This window comes from Podarcis melisellensis (genome assembly GCF_964234715.1).
Source record: "Podarcis melisellensis genome assembly, chromosome: 5".
Classification (NCBI taxonomy): domain Eukaryota; kingdom Metazoa; phylum Chordata; class Lepidosauria; order Squamata; family Lacertidae; genus Podarcis; species Podarcis melisellensis.
Window position 1 is genome coordinate 10,445,991 of NC_138537.1, and position 24,320 is coordinate 10,470,310.

General features: G+C 39.8%; 1 protein-coding gene across 3 annotated transcripts in view; it reads right to left on the bottom strand.

Moving 5' to 3' along the window:
• FXR1 (FMR1 autosomal homolog 1) overlaps nt 1-24,320 on the bottom strand; it is a 31,405-nt gene continuing 7,085 nt past the window's right edge. Inside the window, exons 2-17 of one of the 3 annotated variants that reach the window (XM_081911008.1) lie at nt 19,940-19,992; nt 18,814-18,907; nt 17,187-17,258; nt 15,590-15,738; nt 14,487-14,580; nt 13,626-13,742; nt 13,330-13,500; nt 12,009-12,087; nt 10,200-10,309; nt 9,357-9,443; nt 8,753-8,960; nt 5,893-6,063; nt 5,540-5,740; nt 4,536-4,616; nt 2,040-2,131; nt 1-1,034 (exon numbers count right to left, since the gene is read on the bottom strand). In XM_081911008.1, the coding sequence (XP_081767134.1) occupies nt 864-1,034; nt 2,040-2,131; nt 4,536-4,616; nt 5,540-5,740; nt 5,893-6,063; nt 8,753-8,960; nt 9,357-9,443; nt 10,200-10,309; nt 12,009-12,087; nt 13,330-13,500; nt 13,626-13,742; nt 14,487-14,580; nt 15,590-15,738; nt 17,187-17,258; nt 18,814-18,907; nt 19,940-19,992 (1,950 nt within the window). In that variant the 3' untranslated portion in view covers nt 1-863. Of the gene's footprint in view, nt 1,035-2,039; nt 2,132-4,535; nt 4,617-5,539; nt 5,741-5,892; nt 6,100-8,752; nt 8,961-9,356; nt 9,444-10,199; nt 10,310-12,008; nt 12,088-13,329; nt 13,501-13,625; nt 13,743-14,486; nt 14,581-15,589; nt 15,739-17,186; nt 17,259-18,813; nt 18,908-19,939; nt 19,993-24,320 lie in introns of all 3 variants that reach the window. The other 2 variants (XM_081911007.1, XM_081911009.1) reach the window with 2 other exon arrangements.

Genomic DNA, 24,320 nt, shown 5'->3' on the forward strand with positions numbered 1-24,320 from the left:
TTAAGGATCAACCAGTGGAAGATCAAAGTTTATTTATTTTTCTACCAGCATACAAAAACATATTGCACATCAAACAACCAAAACAAAAATAAAAATACTCTAAGGACTAACGTATGTAGTTTATACAGAATAAACTTTCTGGAAATTGATCTTTTCAGTAGTTCTGGTTATGCCTTAATGGACATGACTAATTCAGCTTAAGTGTTTTAACTAAAGCTATGTTTGATTTTTAAATACTGTACAGTTTAATAAATAAATCAAACAAAGCCTCAATGTAGAACAGTCACTGCCAATGTCGCCCAATATCCCTGCAGATTGAGAATTTAATAAATGTATTCCAGTGGTCTGCAGTATTTTCCCCACTACATACAGCATTTAAAAAACAATGTATTAAAACAGACCAGTTTCCAGACTAAACTAATGGAGAAATTACAATTCAGTGCAAAATATTTTAGACTGCATTTTTTTTTCTAGTTTTCCTCAGGTGAAGAAGTGGTTGCATATTATTAAAAATGTAACAAAAGCAGCTAATGCTTTCATAAAGAAGGTTACGTTAGGGATCCCCCCCACATCTCTGCCATATTTTGAAAACAAAATAACATTTCCTATAGCCAGCAATTTGTTTTTATTTAAATGTTACATATACTATTCTCAAGGCACATCTGATGATATTTATAACACAGTAGGTGTCAAAGTATGTTCAACATTGGATTTCTTCAGGATCCCTCCCTGTTCTGTTTTCCAAAATGGAGGAACTGAAAGTGCGGTGTCAAGACTCGCGATCCATATTCTATCTTTGGCAAGCTTATACAAGCACTATTGTAAAATGTAAATGTAAAAGAACTGTAAACTAGGAACTCTGTTTATGAAACACCATTCAGCACAGCTTCGTCCTGTTTATTCCCATCCTCTTGTACAGTACTAGGCCTTTCTTCAGGACTATGCTGCAAATTGGAAGGCTCAGTCTCAGAAATAACTGCAGGGCCATTTATGGCCTTTTCAGAAAGGCCAACTTCTTCAATCACATCTTTTGTCTGAAAACAAAATTTAAAAAATATTAGTGACAAGACGACACATGAATCATTCATAACATAAGCTACTATTTTCCCTCCTCTCAAATTCAGATGTTACCAGAAAAGCAAGTTTTAAATAAAAATTAATACATTTGATTTCTGGTACCTCTATATTCTACCTACAGCATTCTGTTTGTCAATTCTGTTACCTTTTCATATAATTAAATCGTTTACTTTAAAACCCATTTAAAAACACTTGCTGCCTAAGCCATTTTGTGACAATGAATTCCATACATGAATTGTCTCCGAGGAAACGGGGACATGAACCACCATTATTTTTCATAGGTGGATAATAGATGAACAGGATAAGCCTTCTTCACTGAACACATTTACATTTATTAGGCTCATGTCCAGCTTATGGGCTTTCTCATAGGCACCTGGTTAGCTGCTGTGAGAACAGAAGTCTGGGATCACATGGGCCTTTGGTGTGACCCAGAAGGTGTGATATGTAGCCAAGTACTCCCGCCTTAATTGTCCTATTACGTAAAATATTAACATGCCGTCACCTTCCCCACACCAGCCCACTTGAGACAAAAGACTAGCAAAGGTTTGGCAGTCTGCACTAACGGGAAGGATTCAGACACAGGATCCTATAAAATTAATAATAATAATAATAATAATAATAATAATAATAATAATAATAATAATAATTTATTATTTGTACCCCGCCCATCTGGCTGGGCCTCCCCAGCCACTCTGGGCGGCTTCCATAGAAACCAAAAATACAGTAAAATATCACACGTTTGATATTGCTGTGTATGTCAATGTAAAGACCTATGATGGTACCAGACTGTGTTTCCCTAGTGTGCACCAGCACCAGCGTGGTGGGCAACTACATATAACAGCATTTATAGTCACTCTCTTCTGATGTTGTGGTGTCAATGATTAAATTATTCTATACACACACGGGAGGAGACAACATATTTCTATTAACTGTATCATTTTGTTTCCTGTAATTTTTCTTACCATTTCTTTCTTGGTTTTGGCCAGTGTTTCCCTTGGGAGGTTTCTTTGTCTACTCTGAGATTCTGCTCTTGATATATAATCAGCAACTGTTACTGTGAGGAGAGAGGAAAAAAATATTTTTGCTTAAATTACTTGATGTTTAAGAACTGGGCAGCCACCACGGGCTGCAAACCAACAGGGCCCATTTATGCAGATGCCTTATAAGGTTTTTATAACACAATACATTTCTCAAAATGCCTAAGCTTTCAGGAATGATTGCTGGGTGTGGAGGGAAAACGGAGATTCTAAACTCCAACTGTCTACATATGTTTTGAATGTTTTATCATTTAGTACTGTATACTGACAGTCTCTGAAGGATTCTCAACTACAAACAGAATTATTTGTCAAGTTACTAATTGTCTGGGGCAATCTAAAGCCTCCCCATAGCTTCTTACTCAGAACTAATCCTAATCAAGTCAATAAATCTATTTGTTTCCAAAGGGTTTCCCTATTCATGTCTTAAGCAGGACAGGATTTTGTTTATAGGCTGCATTATTACTGGAAAATGATTGGTTTGCTATGGTAGTGCTTACAGCTTTCTGAATTATATCCTTCAAAGAGACCAAAGGAAAATTATTTTGATAATAAGCTTGAAAAATACAAAGTGGTTTTGGGCCAGGTTGAGAGGAAGGTGATATACGGGGCCAGGCAATCTATCTAACATGGCCTGGGTGTCAGCCCAGGATGAAATTCTTCAGGACTGAGCATTAAGGGTCATTTATTTATTTGTACTTATAGGCTGCTCTTCACCAAATACTCCCATGAAGGGTTATAAAAGTATCACAATTAAAATACAAATTACATTAAAATCATAAAATAAAACCACAAAGCAGAACAGCTGTGCACAGAAATTATAGCTTCAGAACAGGTTCGAGTTTCCTGTTATTGCCAAGGGGGTTAATGTGGTCTTCATTAACAGGGCTGCAGAGCTACATGTGAGCAATCTGCTTCTGCTTAAAATTATTCACATAAGGGGAATGTGCGTTCCTTTAGATTGCAATGTACAACCATTATGCTGGAGAGGGAAAAGAGCACAGTGCAGTTCAATGCAGCAGTCTGGATCGCACATCTATATACACAACGTGTAGAGAGAAAAACCTGACAGTGCAGACATAGCCATGTTTCTGAAGATGCTTCATGTGACAATGACCGCCAGACATTAGCTTGTCCAAAATTTAAGATTAACCCAATATGCTTTCACAACAGTTCACCTTTTAGAAGGTGATGTAAGCCTATAAACATATGGCGCTGCCTTATACTGTGTCAGACACTGGTCCCTCTAGCTAAGTACTGTCAATACTGACTGGCGATGGCTCTCCAGGGTTTCTTGCAGAAGGCTTTTCCAGCCTTACCTGGAGAAGCCCTACCTTGGTCCTGGGATAGCTCAGTCGGTAGAGCATGAGACTCTTAATCTCAGGGTTGTGGATTTGAAGCCAGAGTTGGGCAAAGAGATTCCTGCATTGCAAAGGGTTAGACTAGAATGGTCCCTTCCAGCCCTAACATTTTATGATTCTATGCTGGGGACTAAACTGGGACCTTTTGTATGGAAAGCATGGGCTCTGCCACTTAGCAACAGCCCTCCTATATGACTTTCTGGTATTTTCCAATTCTATGCTTCTGCAGAAGCAAATTTACACCATCATTTGACAAAAGCTGCAGATGGTTTGTGTGTGGTATGCCTCTGTTGTTCAACAGCTTGTTTAAGCTGTTGTGTGGGGATAATATAGCAAACACAACAGTAATCACCAATAATTACTTGAGTGAAATACAGACACTACATTTTAGGGGGGAGATAAAAAAAAAATACTTAGCACAACAAACAAGGAATTTACAGGTGAAACACTTAGAATTATACTGAAAGTTATTTTACACCTTTAAAATATGTAAGGTGTTAGTATGTATTTCTAAAAAATCTGTCAAACCACAATTATCAAAGCATGAACATGCAACAATATTTTGTTTTAATTTAGTTGTGATTTCTGGTGTTCTTAAAAGCAAGAGATGTAAGTTTGATTCAAAGGACAGGAAGGCTCCATGCATCCTGGTTTGCTACAGCACTAGAACTTGGCTAACATACCTTTTATGCATATTAAGGAAAGATGCCAGAAGGCCGAAGGAAGAGTCTGTCTGACAGTGTTACTTGCAACATGGCATACATACCCTTGCACCTATGACATTCATTTATAGTTGTCCTCTAATTTCAACATAGATTAAGTAAAGTCTATGCACACTTTTACAGTGGAAGTACACCAAATGAAAGGCAACAGTATTAGTTTCATTATAAAAACTAGAACATGCCCCACTGACAATTTCTCATCCTGCAGTTTGATTAGTATTAAGCAATCATTATTTACAAAAGACAGCTTTACATATATTTTAGAAGGTACACAAACAGCAAACGCAGAGCATTCCTTCATGCTTGTGACCAGAGGTGGTTCACCTCTCCACTCGAGTTACCTGGCTGTCTATCTTCTGCCTGACCCCTGAAACGACGCCTGCGACTACGATTGCGTCGCTGGGGTTTTTTGTCTCTATCATCTGCAATTGCAAAGTTTTACTATGAACTTTCTCGGTGACCAAATTGTTCTGCTGGCAATTTAGCACACAACACTTTCAAAGGAAAAAGTATTCAGAATGGCTAAGTAGTGCAAAAAACTTTACACATCAGGGGACTGAAAAAGCAACTGCAACTCTGTTTAAGCTGTTATCACTAAGTTGGTACCGAAAGTTAAACATTGGCTAAAGAAATTAATTCCCCATCTCATGAGAAATATTTTTTCCTTGGTATGATTTGCTTAAACTGTAAATGGCTATTCTTAGACACTGAAAATAAACCCTGGACCTGAAATCACATACACAGAAGCCCTACTTATTTTTAAGTATGTTTTGAATCACAGCCTTAGAGGAGCAAGAAATGGGGACTCTTCTCCTGGCCTCAATTTCCTTCTTCCCAAAGTTCATTTAACAAATTCAGCAATAAAACTACTTAAGACCTAGAGAAGGCAAAGGGGACTCTAACTCTTGAGAAGTAAACAAATATGAAATTAAGGCCTGGCTCCTCTGACTTTCCCACCAAGTCGATAGCAGATATCTACATGGAATGAAGCCTTATGAATGAGTTCAATGTATGCTCTGCTATCCCATTACTATGGATTAAGGCTAAAATTGGACTGGATGCATATATGGTAACAAGGTAGCAGAGATAGGGTTGCAAAACCCTAGATATAACATAGATATCAGAAGGCATCTCTAAGACAACAATCAAATGAAAGTCAGCCTTTCCAAATATTTGGTCCAAAATATTCCAGTCCAATATACAGCTAAAATCTTTCAATACTGCAACAGATGAGGACACAGTTTTGAACCACAAGGAAACAAGTAGAATAAAGTGCTAGTTAAGAAAATGAAGAGTGACTATTATATTTTTTAGTTAGACAGAGCTGATAAGGCTATTTACATACCTAAGCCATTTTCATTAACAGATGCTGTGTCAGATTCTGTCATTCCATCCATTAAGACAGCATCCTCATCAGTTCTTCGCCTACGAGATCGCCTACGCCGGTTAGTGCTGTGGTGTGATTCACTTGCGTCTGTGTCTGCAGTCTGGTCAGACTCTGTGTTATCAAGTAAACTGTAAGGGTTGCTGTCTGGGTCTTTCAGCACTTAAAGGAAATGACAAAACCAGTAAGAGCACGTCTTCATTTGACACTGTTTTCATCTCATACTTCAACTTTAAAATATTAAAAATCAACCATCATCAAGGAACAGGGAAGTAGTTCAGTGCAATCACAACACACAACTCTCAAATACATACCAGAACTTATAGAGGACTTCCCACCTCGGGGACCACCACGTCCACGACCTCCAGAAACACTGCGCCCTCTTCCCCCTGGTGGACGCCTTCTGCTGTCACGTTGGTGTCGACTCTCCCTCTCATCATCTCCTGCTAAGGACCAATCACTCAGTTCATCTTTCCTTTCCGATTCTGTTTCAGAGGGATTAGACAGCTCAGAATTTGTTCCTTTACAATAAATGAGAGGGAGAAGTGATCATCAAGTACTGTTCAAGTACAATTTTGAATTTTAGCAGAAGAATGCCACTGAGATACATGCAATTTTCTGAGGCACAACATTCAGGGGTAAATGTTTGCTCTACAAGAAGAAAAGTACCATTCCCAGAAGAATGTACAACATCTGGCCAGTGAACCAGTGTCTGAAACACATAACAGAACTCCGTACAAAAAACTGACTTGACAAATTAGATGAGAAATTGAACTCTGCAGCACAAACTAGATGCCAAGGTGGATGCATAGCATGTGAAGTAAACCTATTTCTGCATAATCTAATACTGAATATTAGTAGAAAAACTTCATTCATACACACAAAACAGCATAAATGGTCACTAATGGGAACCATATCAGAGTGGATCTGAAAGGGGCTTCTTATGTATGTAATTGTGGATGCTTCCATTGCACCTTAGCTTCAACACAATTTCCATGTAATTTATCTATTTGCCACAGGATGCAGAGCTAACTGAACACCTAAACTACTACTTTTACTCTTGTAACATTCATACATCTCAATCTGCTACAGATAAAGAACACCTTGCCAACACAAACAAAAAGTCTTTCAGTCAGTCTAAAACCCTACTGCTGATGGTCTTGGGTTATTAATAGCCCACAGTGCTCAGTTATGAAACAACATGGCAGGGAGGGATAAAAGATGTTCCTATGGAAACATACAATATGATGCCATTATATAATGGACAATTGCAATATTACTAATTCAAATCAAAACATGTAAACAAGGAGGAGGGCAGGATTTTCCATTAGAACTTGGGCTGTCAATATGTGACAACTTTGTTGTTGTTGTTGTTTAGTCGTTTAGTCGTGTCCGACTCTTCGTGACCCCATGGACCAGAGAACGCCAGGCACCTCTGTCCTCTACTGCCTCCCGCAGTTTGGTCAAAATGTGACAACTATAAAGGGTTAAAAAGAGAGCCCCAAACCTCTTGAAGTGGTGGCATAAAAAACAACAAAAATGGAAGCCTCTACTTCCAAACATGCCTATTATTCCCAAGCATCCCACTAAGAGGAAACACAAAGGCCTGGCTGCTGAAAACATTTGTCCACAATGCATACAGAGGTCCAAGATTCTGAACTTGCTGCCACCTCTTTTCACAAGCAATGTAGAAACATGTATGTGGAGCCTGGCATGAAAACAACACTCTAAACCTGAATTTACGTATAAAGTAACAGAAAAATTACGCACTCATTGGACCAGCTATACAGTACCTTATCAGGCAACCCATTTGTTTCATTAGGAGATCATTATTTTGCTGTAGTTAACACTAAATGATATATTTGAAATATCTGATCCATTTAGACCAAGATGGACAACAAGCCTGAATACACACTACAGGCCCTTCAGCTACAGTTGGGCTTCTGTATACCCATTTTTGTTAATGTTTGCAGAAACAAGTATGAAAGTATGCTGCCAAACAGACAAGACTATTTCTGAAGTTCACATGAGTAATTTATTTTTGATGCTCTTGATTTCCAAGTTAAGTGACAACTCTGGATTTCTTTAAGTGTCAAAATCTTTTAAAAGCTATCAAACACTAGTAATAAAATTCAAAGCGCAGCATGTCCACCATTCACAGCTTGGCCTCCACTACGTTTTTATAACGTAGGAGTGCCCTACCTGGGTGAATGGAGCAGCCAAGTAATTTCGTTGTCCCCGAGAGGGGGCAATGACAATAAAGATGCTATTATTATTATTATTATTATTATTATTATTATTATTATTATTAATTTTCTAGTTGTATTCCTCACAACAGCCCGGCCAGTTAAGCAGCATTATGGTTTCCCATACTGCAGATGATGGAACTCAAGAGGAATAAAGGAAGCTGTTTTATATTGAGTTAGACCATTGGTCAATCTAACCCAGTGAAGGAGAACTTTTAGGCCCCAAATTCTTAAGATTTCATTGAGTTTCATAAAGCTCAAATAGTCATACGGGTTCAAGAAGGTCTATCAATATTGAACATAGTTAATGGGGTTGTGTGTGCAATCACCGTTTACTGATATGTATGTGACCTTTCATGAGACCAATTTAATTCACAGATGGGAGTATAGAACCCTGAGACCACCATTACTGATAAACACTGAATAATACTGATAAATTACTGAAATTAGACTATCAGGCTAATTGAACACTATTCACTGTTGCTGACAGAAACAAGACAGGCCAAATTTCACAAGGGGCTGCCTAGGAGGCAAACATTGCTCATTATTGAACGCACCTAACTAAATTAGAAAATTAAGAAGTGAAAACTAGATTCTCCTGTATCTGAAGCACCAAACGTGTGAGAAATGAGCTGGAGAGTATGAGGTCCTAGGCTGAAAGGTTACCCCCTCTGCCTTTCATCTCTACCACAAAAGAAATTTCTTTTATTCCTGCTTTAAACACTTGTGTGAAATTATTCTTTGAAATGCTTGTAATGGAAGAATTATTTGAGCTTCCAGGTCAAAATTTGGTATCTAATCAGTGTCTATTTGAAGCAAATTCCTGCACTGTCTACTCTTGACTGGCAGTGCCTTTCCAGAGTGTCAGGTAGGTGATGCCGGGGACTGAACCTGTGACTTTCAAAACTGATCTTTAAGCATAACTTACCATAGCCAGAGGTGTAATTGGGGCCTCTCCGTCCCCTACCTCTTCCACTATAGGATCTGGAGCCTTGTACAGAGGAAGGGTTGTTCTCATCTGTGGTATAACCCTTTTCCTTTTCAGGACCTCTGGTAGATGACGGTCTGAACCCCATGCCAATCTGACGTAGCTGCTCATCAATCTGGAGCCTCTCCATCCGCAGCTGCTCCACCTCCTGCATGGACAGTTACACTAAATGTAAGCAAGTCCACTGTTTTGCTTTTTTAAAAAAATGTATTTTTTAACACTTACACCCCCTACTTCTATTGTAACAATATTCAAAGCAGCAAACAGCTCTTTTAGTCCTAAGATTCAATTAGGACTATTCAATGCACGCTGCTCTCAGGGCAGTAATGCTTTGAGATGTAGACTGAAAGACCCACCGAAAGTCAACATGTTATGATGCACTGAAAAACACCGTGATTTCATCCACATTGCTTTCAGAGCATTTGGTGTATGCTGTTTGCTATCTTCTGTGTTTCCAGATCCAATACTGATCACCAACACAAGTCATACTATTGTGCATTCCCATGATACTGAAACTGCTGTCTTTCCCACAAAGAATGCTTACCTTCAAATAGGCAATATGGTATTCAAGAAGCACTTGGACATTCCCAATGCTTTCTTTAGTACCCACAAAGACAAACGGAACCATTCCCTACAAAGATAAAACGTAATGTTGTTGAAGCACAAAGAGAGTCACAAGCAAATAATGCCTACAACCCAGTGTACAATTACACAAGTGTAACAGTGCACTGGGTTGCAGCCTGTTTTTATTTTTAATGGGAATTTCTACAACTTTCTATACCATGGATTCAGTCTACCTGTGGGCCTTCTCTCAGTGGATAAAGGTGTAGGGAGCATCCCCACATAAACACAGCAAATTATCACACTACCCAACTTTTTTAGTATTAAGACATCTTCAAAGAAGAAAGCCGAACTGCAGTTAGAATTATAACCTAAATACTCAGTGCCAAAGTCTGAAGCCAAGACAACCTTAGCTTGAAATAACCAAAAAGGTGTTAGACAGCAGTTGGCAAAACCCACAAATGGCACCACTAAACATTTTGACCTTTCAAATGGCACCCCTAAGGGGAAAGGCTGCAGCTCATGGAAGAGAAACCACTTTACATGCAGACAGTCCCAGAGAGATCCCTGTCTGAAACCCAGGAAAGCTACTGCCAGTCATCATAAACAATATTGCGCTAGATGGATTAATGATCTGACTCTGTGTAGGCAGCTTCCTGTGTTCCTACTGCCAATGTAGTAGCATTTGTGAGTGACACGTCCATCAGACACTAGGCAGAAAGAATAATCTAATGCAGTGGCTTTTCTATCGTTCTGCCACTACAATTTATCCACCCCTGCCACCCCTTGGATGTATTACAAATTCCAAATAAGAATTAAAGCTTACATCTTCTCTGGGCAGTTTGTTCTCATTGTCTCCTTCAATCCTCACTCGCACAACTCCAGACTTGTCCACAATTTCCTGAATAACTTTGCCATTTTTGCCAATAACTTTTCCTTTAATAAAAAAAATTTAAAAATTGAGATTTCTCAAGTATTTCTCAAGCAATCTATCAACAGAAGTAGCTGAAAGGCTGAGAACAAAAAAATTCCCTTTACAATCTCAAAATAATTAATATTAAAGTTATTTATAAATGGATTCATTAAAAACACAATACTGTCATACCTCGGGATGAATACGCTTCAGGTTAAGCATTTTCGGGTTGTGCTCCGCGGCGACCCAGAATTAACGGAACACATTACTTCTGGGTTTCGCCGCTCACACATGCGCAGACGCTCAAACTGACGTCACGCGCATGTGCGGAAGCGGCGAAACGTGACCCACGCACGCACGGGTTACATTCGCTTCAGGATGCGAACGGGGTTCTGGAACGGATCCCGTTCGCATCCAGACGTACCACTGTACGCATTTTCTAACAATGAGGTTATTCCATGTTTCTCCCATGTTAGGGACTTTCAGAAGATTGTTGTAACGTGTTTATAATCAAGCAAACACTCAGATCTGACTACTGATTACTATTTAGGAATATGGAAGAAAAAGAGGATATTTTGCCTCAACAAGTCATGTCTCTTTTATGGGTATGAGAGGCACATTCCAAAAAAAGGGAAGTCTACTTCCTCAAGACTACAAGGCAGAAGTTGATGTTACCCAAGGAAGAGAGCTCCCTTCCCCTAATCTGGAACAACAATTACTTGGGACACACAATTCTTAACAGGAGGAAGATGAAAAGTTAAAAGGTCAATGAACAATGAACTGATCCAAAACCCATGGCAGATGGAATCAGAAACAGTGATTTACAGTCTTACTCAAAATGAAGTTTCACCATGTAGAAAAAAAAACCTTTTATCTCAGCATCTGATGCGCAGGATTAGAGGAGCATCACTCTAGTCCCATGTCAGTTTCTACTAGAGCCTACTCCATGTCTAGCAGAACAATGGTTATACCTTACACTGACCCTGAGGGGCAAGACTACAATGCTTCAAGTTATCAGTAGGCATTATCCTCAGGTGGTAGGGAAGAAGAGTGAATGAGTCCCAGGCAGCAGCTAAACGAGAACTTGGTCATGAGGAGACAAAGGGAGAAAATATTTATATTCTCCCTCAGTATCACGACCAATACACCAAGGATGGCAGGCAGATGAATGAGCCCAGGAAGCGACCATAGTGTGGAGCACCAATAGGTATCATCTGCTTAAAATTTCTCTCTCAGGAGAGAGGAGTGGAGCTGCACTTGATCACTGCCTCTGCAAGGAGATAATGAACTGAGTCACTTGAGGCTTCTTAGCTCCTTTGGCAAAAAGAGGAAGAAATTAAGAAAAATGAAAGGCAATAATTGAAGCAAAAAGAGTAGGATGAAGAGGCACAATTGAGGGAAAGGATTGCCTGCTCTTGCTTTCCAGCCCGACAGAAATTAACTGAGGGTAGAGAATCTATTTGGACTCAGTTCCCTTGGATAACTAACATCTCCTTCAATTTCCTCTTCCAAGGAAATAGCCTTCCCATGCTCCTCTAACCATAATCCAGAATACTCCATTTGTTAGTGCAGCACTGTTGTCTATATATACTCCAGTGTATCAGCCACCAAAATAGTAGTTCTGGAGTGTCATTAAAGAGTGAGGAGACATAAACATTTTCATACTGAATAGGCAGGGGGAGGGTATTCAAAGATGTTAAAAGTTTTATCACTATTACATACCCACAAGACTCCTAGGAACCTGAATAAAGTCCTCCACAAATTCCAAATAGCTTCTAGCTTTTTTTACTGCCTCAGCACTCTGGAAAAGAACAGAAGCCATTTGTAAACACAATATATTAAAAATTAAAACCCCTTCCAACAGTTAAAACTCCTTCAGTCAATTAACATTTAAATGTAAGACAGGAGATAGATACATAATATCTCATTTGCAAGTTAAAAATGCTAAAGAAATATACACATTCATATTATTAACTGTGAGATTACGAACTGTGTGATTGGAGTCTAGTGGCCTAAAATACAAGTGGAGATTTGGGAAAATTTCTATACTACTTTTATTTTAAATTCTGATATTTCTTGGTTTTCTTCAAGTAGCCACATGCTTCTCTACTCCTTTCTCTAATAATCAAATGTTTTCAACCATTTATATACCCTTAAACACCATGATTTCTAAAGGAATTTACAACAAGGTCAATCACAAGAGACAGTGTTTAAGTGCACAGAAAGGGATATAAATACATGCAAAATACTGCAGGAAAGCTTCAGTGCAAGTGAAAATAAAGCAGTGACTACGAGTTTCATCATATAAACTTCCATTCAGACACAAGTAAAAACAGCCTTCTATACAGCAGCGGTTCCTGACTGGGAGTTCCTTGAACCCTAGGAGGTCCAGACAACCCACCCAGGTTATTTTCAAACACAGGGATAGAAAGTTTTTCAAAAGGTCCATGGCTTGGCTTTTGAAAAACAGGGGGTCCTCAATACTTAGCTAATTGGGAACTGCTGCTATGCAGCATTCCCTTCTAGCAAATGCACGGTGTCCTTGCAAAGGCTATGGGATTTTTGGAATCTTGCGCTCATCTCATTTTTATTTATTTTATTTTAAAATAGTTCCATGTCGCTTAAGGTAGCTAACAAGAAAATTACAAAATACCAACAAAAACCTAAGAACACTTCCCATACATACCAATAAAATCCAATAAAAAGCATACTTGGCCAACTCGTTAAAACATTTTTCCACAGCAACAGCAACCCAGTCTAACCAATAAAACTTAATTCAAGAATAAGTCACTTGGAAAACGTATGTTAGCCTTCCGAAACTACTATAGTTTGGCAGCCTGCTGCAGATCCACTGCAGGGAGTTCCACAGCCTTTGGGGCCACAATGGAAAAGGTCTCTATCAAACTCACTGATCCTTGGACACCGGAGGGAGGCATCTATTGCAGTGAGTTGCAGGCTCATGCCAAATTCAGACCACTAGGGCAAGTAAAGAAAAAGAACACCATACAACTACAATGGTAAGAAACCCCTTGTTCCCTTTTACCTCTCCATAGATCCTGAAAGTTCCGGTATCTTCCTCAAGCTCAATTGCAGTAACTCCTGGAACCTTCCTGGCTTGCTGTATATTACTACCATGTGTTCCTATTGCAAGTCCCATTAAATCTTCTCTGACAACAAATTCCTCGTGAAATGCTGCTGCAAGCTGTTTTGTGCACTAGGGAGGAGGCAAAATAGTTTGTTTACTACAGCAGAACTTCAAATATGAGAACAGCTACATCAAGACTGGAATTGAGAAGGGTGGCTGAAATTGGGGCGGAAACCAGTATGAGGACAACTCACTTCTAGATGCTTTGTTGCTTCTTCATTTCTTGACATAAGCATTATCTTCGTTCGAATGCTGCGCAAATGCATGTCACTCAGGATATTTACTCTTTTCACTGTTGCCTCACTGGCGGACTGTAGAAATAAAGTAACAATGATACAAACAGCATTTCCACTTTACGAGGCAATTTATAGCTAGAGAGCCCTCATTTTATTTAACAATTCCTTGTTACAACTGCATGTTTTGGAAAAATGTGGCAGAACTTCTTCCGTTACTCAGAAGAACATCAAGGAATGCTTGCTGTTTTTGGTTTTTGAAACAAGGTCAGCAAACATTTATTTTCATCACTGGATCAAAATGGTGCGATGGATATTGTTTGGGATGGCCTGACCTACTATCGGCAGAAAGCGATGCCCATACAGATGCATCAGCTGCGGCAGGAAATGTGGATGGGGGTGTACACAAAGTTATGCAAGGTATCTTGGCACACACACCCTTGTATTGCCGTCTTGTATTGCAATATGCACAGAAATGTCATAAGGCAAAATAGTAAAGCATGGGCTTTAGCTTGCATGAGATCCTCTGCCTACTGGTTCTGCCCACAACTTTCTACCCTGGAATCTCTAAAGGAAACTTCTCACTCACAAGGAGAATGCTTCTCAATATACCCAAGTAACAAGGTATCTTGGAGAACTAAGCTGTGCTTAGAACGGACTCATTGGAAACAACAGGCATTGATTTCAATGGACCTACTCTGAATACAAAGATGGAGATAACCTTCAGTCTTCAATCTTTTTTTTCTCCCTCATACACAATCGTAATATTAGCCAAAAAGTAAACTCACACAGTGATCAAACCAAACAGAAAATATACCTTACCAGTACTATTAGCTGAGCAGTTTCAGCCTGGTAAAAAATTCTGCAGGCTCCTACAGCTTTCTTAAAATCCTTATGGGCACTTTCATTAGCACACCTAGAAAAATCAATTTATAAATTCATTCAGGTGGCAGTTTTATCAACAAAACATGCTGCTGTATAAAACTGCAATACTTGGGGACAAAGCATTCAAAAGCATAAAAAAAATTCAATACATTTGTACAAGTGAGTGCAGACACAGATATGGCGATATTCCTGTTATGTTAATTCCCTCTTCCTTGAATGCTGAAGCTCGTGAGACTGGTTATCCATCCTTACCCACCAAACTCATGACCATTAATAAAAAAATGAAACTCCTACTTTCAACCCAGTTGCCTGTTGCTAGGGTCCCTTCCCATTTCTTCCTCTCCATGCCTCTCAGCAATTTCTGTTTTCTGCCACAATCAAAATCTAGTCTATGGCCTTTGAATTTCTCACCCACTTCTCCCTGCTACAGGCATACATCGCTCTATTGCGCTTCACAGATACTGCTCCTTAAGAGGACACAGGTGCAGCTGCAGACAGCCTGGCCGCGTCCAGGGGAAAGAAGCCCCCCGCTGCTGCCACCATTCTGGTCACAAGAGTGGCGCTGGCTAGGGCTGGAGCTAGGTTTTCCCCCTCCCGCCCTGCAGTCAGGGGGGCCTGGCTTAATAGACCACAGTGTAAACATAACTTTTATACGCACTGGGAAACGAAACAAATTGTGTGACTTGTTTTATTGTGATATTCTCTTTATTGCGGTGGTCTGGACCAAAACCACAAGATCTCTGAGGTATGAATGTACTGAGAAAATCCTGCTGCATGTCTAGGCCTTCTTACCCATCTGTCTTTCTTAAAGATTCAGTAAAACAGAGTCATTGCCATCTAATGCGTGTCTACTTGCAGGTAAATCCTACTGAGTATAATAGGAATTATTCCCAGGTAACTGTGTACTCCATCTTTCATCTGTCTAAGACTTCAGATGATTTTTTTTTATTTAAAAAAAAATCAGCTTTAGGTTGTTTAAAAGAAAACCAATTTTTAGATAAAAGATAGCGATATAATGAAATTTTAGAGTAGTCACTCACGCTTCTCTCAGATCTTCAGGAACTTCTACTGCACACTTGAAGAACGTGTTCTTGTTAACAGGTTTGTTTTGATTCACAGGCCGAAGTCGTTCGAATGTCACTATTTCATTGTAAGTGGCATCACAGGCAGCATACTCAATGACGTAGAACTAAGGACAGATTAGAATAATTTTTTAAATACAATCTAAAGGGCACACATTTGTCCCCCAAAGACCTCTAAAATTAGTGAACCCAAAGACCTCTAAAATTATTGGACCCAGAAATACTCATAGCAGTTTATCATCTCCATAGTGTATCATATCCTTATAAAACACATGCCTCAGCTTTGTTGATATGCTGCATTTTATCACAGCCCTCCAATGCAAGGGTGGCATACATCAACAATAAGGTTTAGGTTGGGCTAAAGTGTGTAGCTGGCCAAAAGTCGTCCAATGGGCTTCATTGATATGGGGAGGATTTGAACCCAGGTCTCACCAATCGTAGTGTAAAACTCAGCCTTTATACTACATGAGAAACAGGAGCATGGCGTTTTTGAAGCCCTAGATATAAGGGAAGCAAAATGCATTACCTACCTTTGTCAACCTGGTATCTTCCAGATGTTTTTGAACTACAACCCCCATCAGCCGCAGTCAGCACAGCTGTTGGTAGTCTAAAACATCTTAAAGGCACCAGGTTGACAAAGACTGTGTTATAGGAACAAAAAGGTGTAACATTCAGAAATGAGCTATTATGGAAAACAGAGCACCCTGGGGTGCCTTGAATGATGCTCAGGGCAATGCTGGACTCTTTCGCTCTTTCCTTCCCTCCTTCCTCTGATGCACTCTTACATCCCTGCCTCCCTAGGGTTTGCACAGCTGGTTATTGCAGCAGCCCTGGCTATGAGCTCTGCAGGCAAATGGTGCCTCTGGGAGGCACACCTCTTTGGGGCAGGGGGTGGGGCAGCTCAGAGACCATGGTCGGTAGCAACGGCTGCGCAGAGGACTCCCAAGCAGAGGGGGAAGGAGAGGAGGCTGAGGGAACACTCCACAAGGGAGGGTGTTCAAAAAAGGGTAAGAGGCTGCCAGCTCTACAGGCAAGGGGGGCTGTAACTGAGCTCCTGCGCCTCACAGAGGTGCCGCAGAAAGAATGTAGTTGGTTAAGGGAGCTGTGGACTCAAAAAGATTGAAAACCTCTGAGTTAGAGGGCTGAATTCAAATAAGGCATACTCAGAGCAGGTTCACTGAAACCCATGGACTTAAAAGTAACAAATCCATTGTTTTCAATAGGTCTTCTCTAGAATATGACTTAGCTGGACACAACCCAAAGAGCACTAAATACTTAGCATGATAAATATTTGAATCATCCTTTTTGTGTTTGCCATTACTCCACCCTCAGGAAGCAAAACTTTCAGCAAATTTAATTAAGAATACCCAATCCCATCCATTTTGGGGAGTGTATGTAAATAGGTTACTAGACTTGCATACCGTAGTTTATTTTTTGGAGAGCTCTTGTTTATAACGTCCTACAGAGAGGTTTAAAACTTTCTTAGGTTTAATGCTTTCTTTAGATGTTTCCTCATGAAGTTTGCTTACAATTCCCAAGTTTTACTCCTACTTACCTCCCCTTTCATCATTCGAACTTTTGCTAGCCACCATCCACAAGGCTCTTGCTCATTTGCTCGTGAATACACCTGGGGGGAGGAATCATACAGCATATTTAAACCATATTGATTAGAATATGTTTCACTCTTCACAAACTAGCACTACCCAGATTCATTTCAATGATGTTTGTGGACAGCCAACAACATCATGGCTACTGGAAGCTGGATTTTCTTTTTCTGTGTACACCAGAAGTTTCAATACAAATACAGGCATAAACTATTCTAAAAGTAAATTCTTTCCCTTAATATAAAATTTAAGATAATCTTGTCTACCTTCATATGTTTATATAAAACAGAGCAATGGTTCTCAAACATTCTACTCCCAAGGCTCAAATGACACGGCTGAAAACTGTATAGGCCTATCAATCACAAAATGGCAGCACAGGGATAAAGCCAATTACAAAATGGTGGCAGATGGATAAAGAGCTTGGCATAATCTGCTGGCAACAATTTTCTACTGGTGTCTAATTCATCTTTGGAAATAGGTAGAGATGTAAAATTTCCAGAAATTTTGAAGTCATGCGAGGCGGGGGGAGGAGATAGTTTTTTCTCAGAGGAAACACAAATTTTGGGGGAAACTGAAATTAAGCACCATTTACAGATCAAAAGTAACTTTTTTACTTTAGGAACATAAAATGTATTGTGTATGACTTTATCATAAAATACCATATTTGCTATATTTGAAGTAGAGTTTAGTCAAACAATAATTACAAACTGAATTTACTTTTTAAAATGTGTTACAAATGGAGCTACAAACTACTGAACTGTAAGGAACCTAGCATCTTCTTTGGTATTGTCAGTTTATGAGTAAAACAAAGAAAATTATTAAGTATTCTCAAAATCACTGCATCTCCTCAGTTCTCCACATTGTCATGCAGACACAAAACCGTGTCATGTTGAAACAAAGCATGCTTTCAAATTGGATGGGGGACCGCATGTTGAGATTCCTGCATTGCAGGGGACTGGACTTCCTACTCTACAATTCTGTGGTTCTATGTCTATGAGCCATAAGAATAGCTGAGAAAAGGATTGGAGGGGAGACTAAATTTAATGCAGTATTCATAGGATCAGTTTCATTTTCTGAACTATCGCAATCAGTTTCTGTTTCTTCATATTTGTCATTATGTGATGACAAATTTGAGGCATAGACAAGCTTGACACAGAACAGAAACAGATCCACCAACCATGGCAACAAGAGGAAGCCCTGAATCCTCCTCCCTTCTTTGGTGACAATGCAGTGCCTCCTAGAGGAATAAATGCACCTTGCTGTTGCATTTGAGAGTTGTGTCCTGTGTGTCTAATTCAGTACTTGCTTGTCCTCACTATACATGGTCTTCCCAAAAAGTCTTTTACATAGCTTTCATGAAGAATACATTCTACTTGGTAATAACAACATGGAGACTGACTCGCGACAGCTGTGTAGCTACTGGAAAGAGGGGACTTCTTTAATCTATATCCATGGCACAAGTGACCAAGCACTGCTGTGAAAATTCCATTCATTTTGACATGATTGGTTTTAAGAGTCTAACTTGACCAACAGTACCTCTAAAAATACAAGTCACTGCCCATCACTGGATGAACTCACCTCCACTTCATCTCCTTCACCAATTTCTTTCTTGATATCAGGTGGTGGTGGTAATCTTACTTCAATGAAGGGAACTTGGCGTTCTGGTTGCCAGCTGAAAGTTTCAAATTACATCACGGTCAGTAAGAAAAGGCAACCCTGGTTCACAGTTGTAATTTTAAACTGATTATTTAAATACTAATATTGGACACAAATGGAATACTGTCCACTCTAATATTAAACAGAGAACCTCAATATTCAAAAGCCAACAACATTTTTGTTAGATTGCTTAACAACACACACTTATATTAACCATCCGTGACTCAAGTGGTACTCTCTATCCTAAACTATGGTGCAAATGATTATGAGCAAGCTGTGGTGAGCCTTGGCTTTATGCGCTCTCCCACTCTCTCATCCTTTGCAGATGAGACGAGAGCAAGCATTTCTGCTTTCACTTTAGAATAAACTAGAGTTCCATATTACATATGAATGCTGGGAACTGTGGTTTGTTCTTACCAAGGTTAGCCAACAAAATAGGTTCCAGTTTCAGTTTTACCCTGGTTTAAACCAACAACACTTCCGTGGTATATACAGTGAGGGGGCAAATGGGCAAATTTAGCAGGGGATCAAATACTTTCCCCCCTCACTGCAGATATTCAGCATTGTAGTTTGTTCTAAAATGAAAGTGGAAGGTCTCTCTCAAGTATTAGGGTGGTGGGGAGAGGAAGAACACAAGACTGAGACTTGTTGCAGTTTACTCCCAATCACCTAAACCAGGACAGTGACAGCCAGAAAGGAGGGGGAAATGTTCTCTTCTAATTTACAGAAGGATCTCTGCCTTAGTCACAGGGAGGCAGCCAACAGAGTGGCTATTTACCAGCCTCTCCATTGTCAACTCAGTAAGATCAGCTTTATTTCTATTTAAACCCGTTTCAATTTACTATAGTTGCCAAGACTACAGGACTACTGTGGCTCCAAGAACTTAGCAACAACATTTAAGTATGTTCTTTCGATTTTACATTCAACTGTATTTGTAGTCAAGCTCCTGCGCTTTGTCTCCATAGTGAACTATGTGTTATGCATTTCTGGGGGATGGCACATTATGTAACTAAATAAAGGGAGTAATATTTTTCAACATAGTACATACTTATTTTCAAACACAACTGTGAGTGAATCCTCATGAACATCTTTGATGAATCCCTAGAATAAAGTATAAAAATTGTTAAATACTGTTATCAAGAATGATTTTTTTCTTTTGCAAAATGGCACCTCCCATTAGAATGATAATTTTAAACTGGAACAATTTTTAAGAAAAAACACAACATGGGTAAATATGCCAAAGACTGCATACAAAAGAGATACTTAATGGTTTGCAGTAGCTTTAAGGAAAAATGGATATTCGTCAATCCTATTATAGAATTATTCAGCTTATAACTATTCTAATATTTACTTGTAGGTAAGAAGGAACAAATATACAGTGGTACCTCAGAGGTTGAACGGAATCTGTTCTGGAAGTCCGTTAGACTTCAAAACGTTCGGAAACCAAGGCGTGGCTTCCAATTGGCTGCAAGAAGCTCCTGCAGCCAATTGGAAGCACCAGAAGCCGCATCAGACATTCGGGTTCCAAAGAACATTCACAAACCAGAACACTCACTTCCGGGTTTGCAGCATTTGAGAGCCAAAACGTTTGGCTCACAAGGCGTTTGGGATCCAAGGTACGGCCGCAGTAAAAATTAATAAAGGGTTCACTGAGTTTATTAGTAACCTCATCTTCAGCTACAACACTCAAAGGCTAAATAATTTTGGTCAAAGTATGATATTACAAGAGAAATACTGCTATTATTTTGCAGTTAGCACACCACAGATTACAACATCAGAACTAAGTTAAAGAAACGTTCCACTTTTCCTTTCAGGAAAGAAAACTGCTACAGTGATAAGTGATGGCAATTCTAGCTAAATTAAGAGTCCCAGCCACATCAGGAAAGTTTCAAGTTTACTTAAAGAATTACTGAAACCACCAGTCAACAAATTGTGTTGTCAACAACTATTTCTATCAGTCAGGAAGAGCATGGGAACATGCCCGAGCACACACAATGTGTTTTTCTCCTGCCATTGAGGAAGTGCAATCTGCCCTCCCCTTCCCACAAAGAAATTAAGGAGGATACAAATAATTAATTTTCCACAAATCCGAGTTGCTGCATATCTTTTTAGAAATTAAACATTGCCCCAGCTCTGTAGCAAATAGTCCATACATAACTAGAGAACACAGAGCATAAACTCCCTCTCCCCCAAAATCCAGAGTTTTCCCCAACTCCTGTCCAGCAGCTCTTCACAATGATAATACTTCTCCCAATCAAACTCTCTTGACATAGATGAGCTCTTCATTCTGTTCATCCACTTCATCAACAAAGGGCTTCATTTTTGCCAGAGAAGAGAATAGCAGGAATCTGCTTTCAGCATCAAGCTAAAAGGCTACTAGTTTTCCCTCCACTCAAGTAATCCACTTCAAATTTTCTGGCAGCCTAACTCAGCTGCTGTAATGCAACCTCCTTTTCACAACTCCATCTCCTGCTGCTGTGCTAACAGCTGATCCTACAATCTCAAGTCCATTGACTTTGCCTTAAGCATGTTTCATTCTACACAGGATTGAGCTGTAAGCCTCACAATATACAGCTCAGGCCCCAGGGGCGTTGTTATTCACCAGAATGAAAATCATCCATGCCTTCAAATTCATGGAGGAAAAGGCTGTATCAGTGACTACTAGCCAGGATAGACATGCTCTGCCTCCACAGACTCAGGTCGTACTTGCTGGTTGGCCACTGTGAAAAGAGGATGCTGAACTAGATGGTCATTGATCTGATCCAGCAGGCTGTTCTTATGTTCTTATTAACTACAGTGGCTACATTCACATGTCATGTTAAGTCAAACCTTGGCTCAGTATGAATGCACTAGTTCCCAAGAAATAGGTTTCAGCTAATCTGCTCCTCCATTGCATAAAATAGAAGCAAAAGCTTGCAAACTCCTTCTCATGACCACACCAGAAAAGTGTGTGAACTTGAGGCTCACCTAGGCTTATTTCTACAGTACTGAACACTACAGTCTGAAGAAGCCCACTGGGAATCAAGAAGTTTTTCACAGTGGACTATGCTGTAAAATACAACATGTCAATCTTAAATTTATACAAAAACTATTGAGCTTAAAAAGAAAAGGAAAAAAGCAGCCTCACAAGGAAAGAAGGAAAAATGTAGCTATCGCTGAGATGCCACCAGAGCACTAAGCAACAGAACAGGGTCCAAGAGAACATAATGCTATGGATCTTGTCCACAAGCAGTATTAAAAACTCAGATATATAATCTAATCGCCAAATGACACCTTAAACCTACATTGCAGTCACCACAGTATAATGCCTAGATAGTGTTGGATTTTTTTGTGGACATTATTATTATTAATTTCATTTCTATACAGATTTATATTTTAAAGAACAAATCTCAAGACTGTTTGAAGAACAAATCTCAAGCCACTGCACCAAGAGAGCCTTGAACCTGTTACAGATGCAATCCATCAACAGGTCTCAGTACTGGATTTCCTCAAAATCCCCTAAGTTTTTAGCTTTGTTGTTGCATCCCAATACTTCAGCCTACAAGTTGCCAACTTTAATATAGTTGCATGTGCTAAAGTTCCACTGAAACCTATGAGATTTAAATGAATGGAGCTTTGATCAGCTTGTGAACTTCCAAGGACAATCCAGGTAGCCACTGATGGAAGACAAAATTCTAGATAAGGGGTCAGCAAGCTTTTTCAGCCGTGGGCTGGTCCACTGTCCCTCAGACCTTGTGGGGGGCCGGACTATATTGGGGGGGGGGGGAGAATGAACAAATTCCTATGCCCCACAAAAAACCCAGAGATGCATTTTAAATAAAAGGACACATTCTACTCATGTAAAAACACGCTGATTCCCGGACCGTCCACGGGCCGGATTGAGAAGGCGACTGGGCCGCATCTGGCCCCCAGGCCTTAGGTTGCCTACCCCTGTGCTAGACAACATTTGTGATGTTCATACAGCTCTTAAACATTCACCTTTGTTTCTGGTCTAACTACCCCATTATCACCCTGCCTCTCACACCTCTCTCCTTGACAAATTATTCAGTTTGTCAACATCAACAAAAATCCCAATGCCAAAATTCGAGCATCTTACATATCCATTCAACAAGAGCAAAAAGGATAGCCACAAATGCAGCCCTCATATGCCCTATAAAGTGGTACCTCGGGTTAAGAACTTAATTCGTTCCGGAGGTCCATTCTTAACCTGAAACTGTTCTTAACCTGAAGCACCACTTTAGCTAATGGGGCCTCCTGTTGCTGCCACGCCTCTGGAGCACGATTTCTGTTCTCATCCTGAAGCAAAGTTCTTAACCAGAGGTAATATTTCTGGGTCAGCAGAGTCTGTAACCTGAAGCGTATGTAACCTGAAGCGTATGCAACCTGAGGTACCACTGTAGTTTGAAGCTATGGAATGTAAGATATTCCACATAATCAGGACAAATTAAAAAATAGCCCCTCTAAAGCCCTCTGCTCATGCTAAATGGATGGAGGACAACCACAAATAACGACTGACTAGTAAGCCCAGCCAACATTTGTAGATGCCAGTTTGACAACCCCGGTGTACTGAGATTCAACAAGACCTTGTTAAGAACAAAGCAAGTAAACTTAGAATTCCGGGATTTGGAGGGATTTCAAAATCACAGGCTGAAAATAACTTTGCTTTCTCATTTCTTGCTACATTACATGTTTAGAGCTTTCTATTTCTACTTTTAACCAAACCACTAGTGTTCCCTGGGCTGATGTTTCCGTTTGCTTCATAAATTCTGGAGGGGGGGAACTGAATGGGAGGAACATGTATCAGGTTCAACTGCCAGCCTGGTTAAGACTCCTGTCTAAAACCCTGCAGAGCTGCTATCAAGTTAGTGGCAGCATACTGAGCTAGACAGACCAATGGCTAGACTCAGTATAAGGCAGTTTCCTGTGTTCCTTTGTGGTATGGTGATTAAGAGTGTTGGACTAGGAGCTGGGAAATCAGGATTCAAATCTTCACTCACATATGAAGGTCACCAGTCACTGCCTCTCAGCCTAACCTACCTCACAGGGTTGTTGTGAAGATAAAATGAGATGGGGAAAACAATGCACAGGACCTTGAGCTCCGTGGGGAAAGGTGAAATATAAATGTAATAAATAAAGTTATAATAAACTTACAAGTATGGGTTCAACTTAGTTATTTGTAATTTGATTCTATGACCTTGTTGTGCACACATCAGTAAACTTTAGAATCTAAATCAAAGCTCCAACGACGACTCTCAATGTTTGTTTATGTCACTGGTATATTGGTGTATCAGAGGAAATGCTGGATCATAACTGAGCAAATGTGGGGCGGGGGGAATACTGGATCAATACTGAGCAAATGGGGGGAGGTCAGGGGGAACTGTGTCCTTCAAGACCCAGAATAAATTCAAACATGCATAACTGGGAAGTTA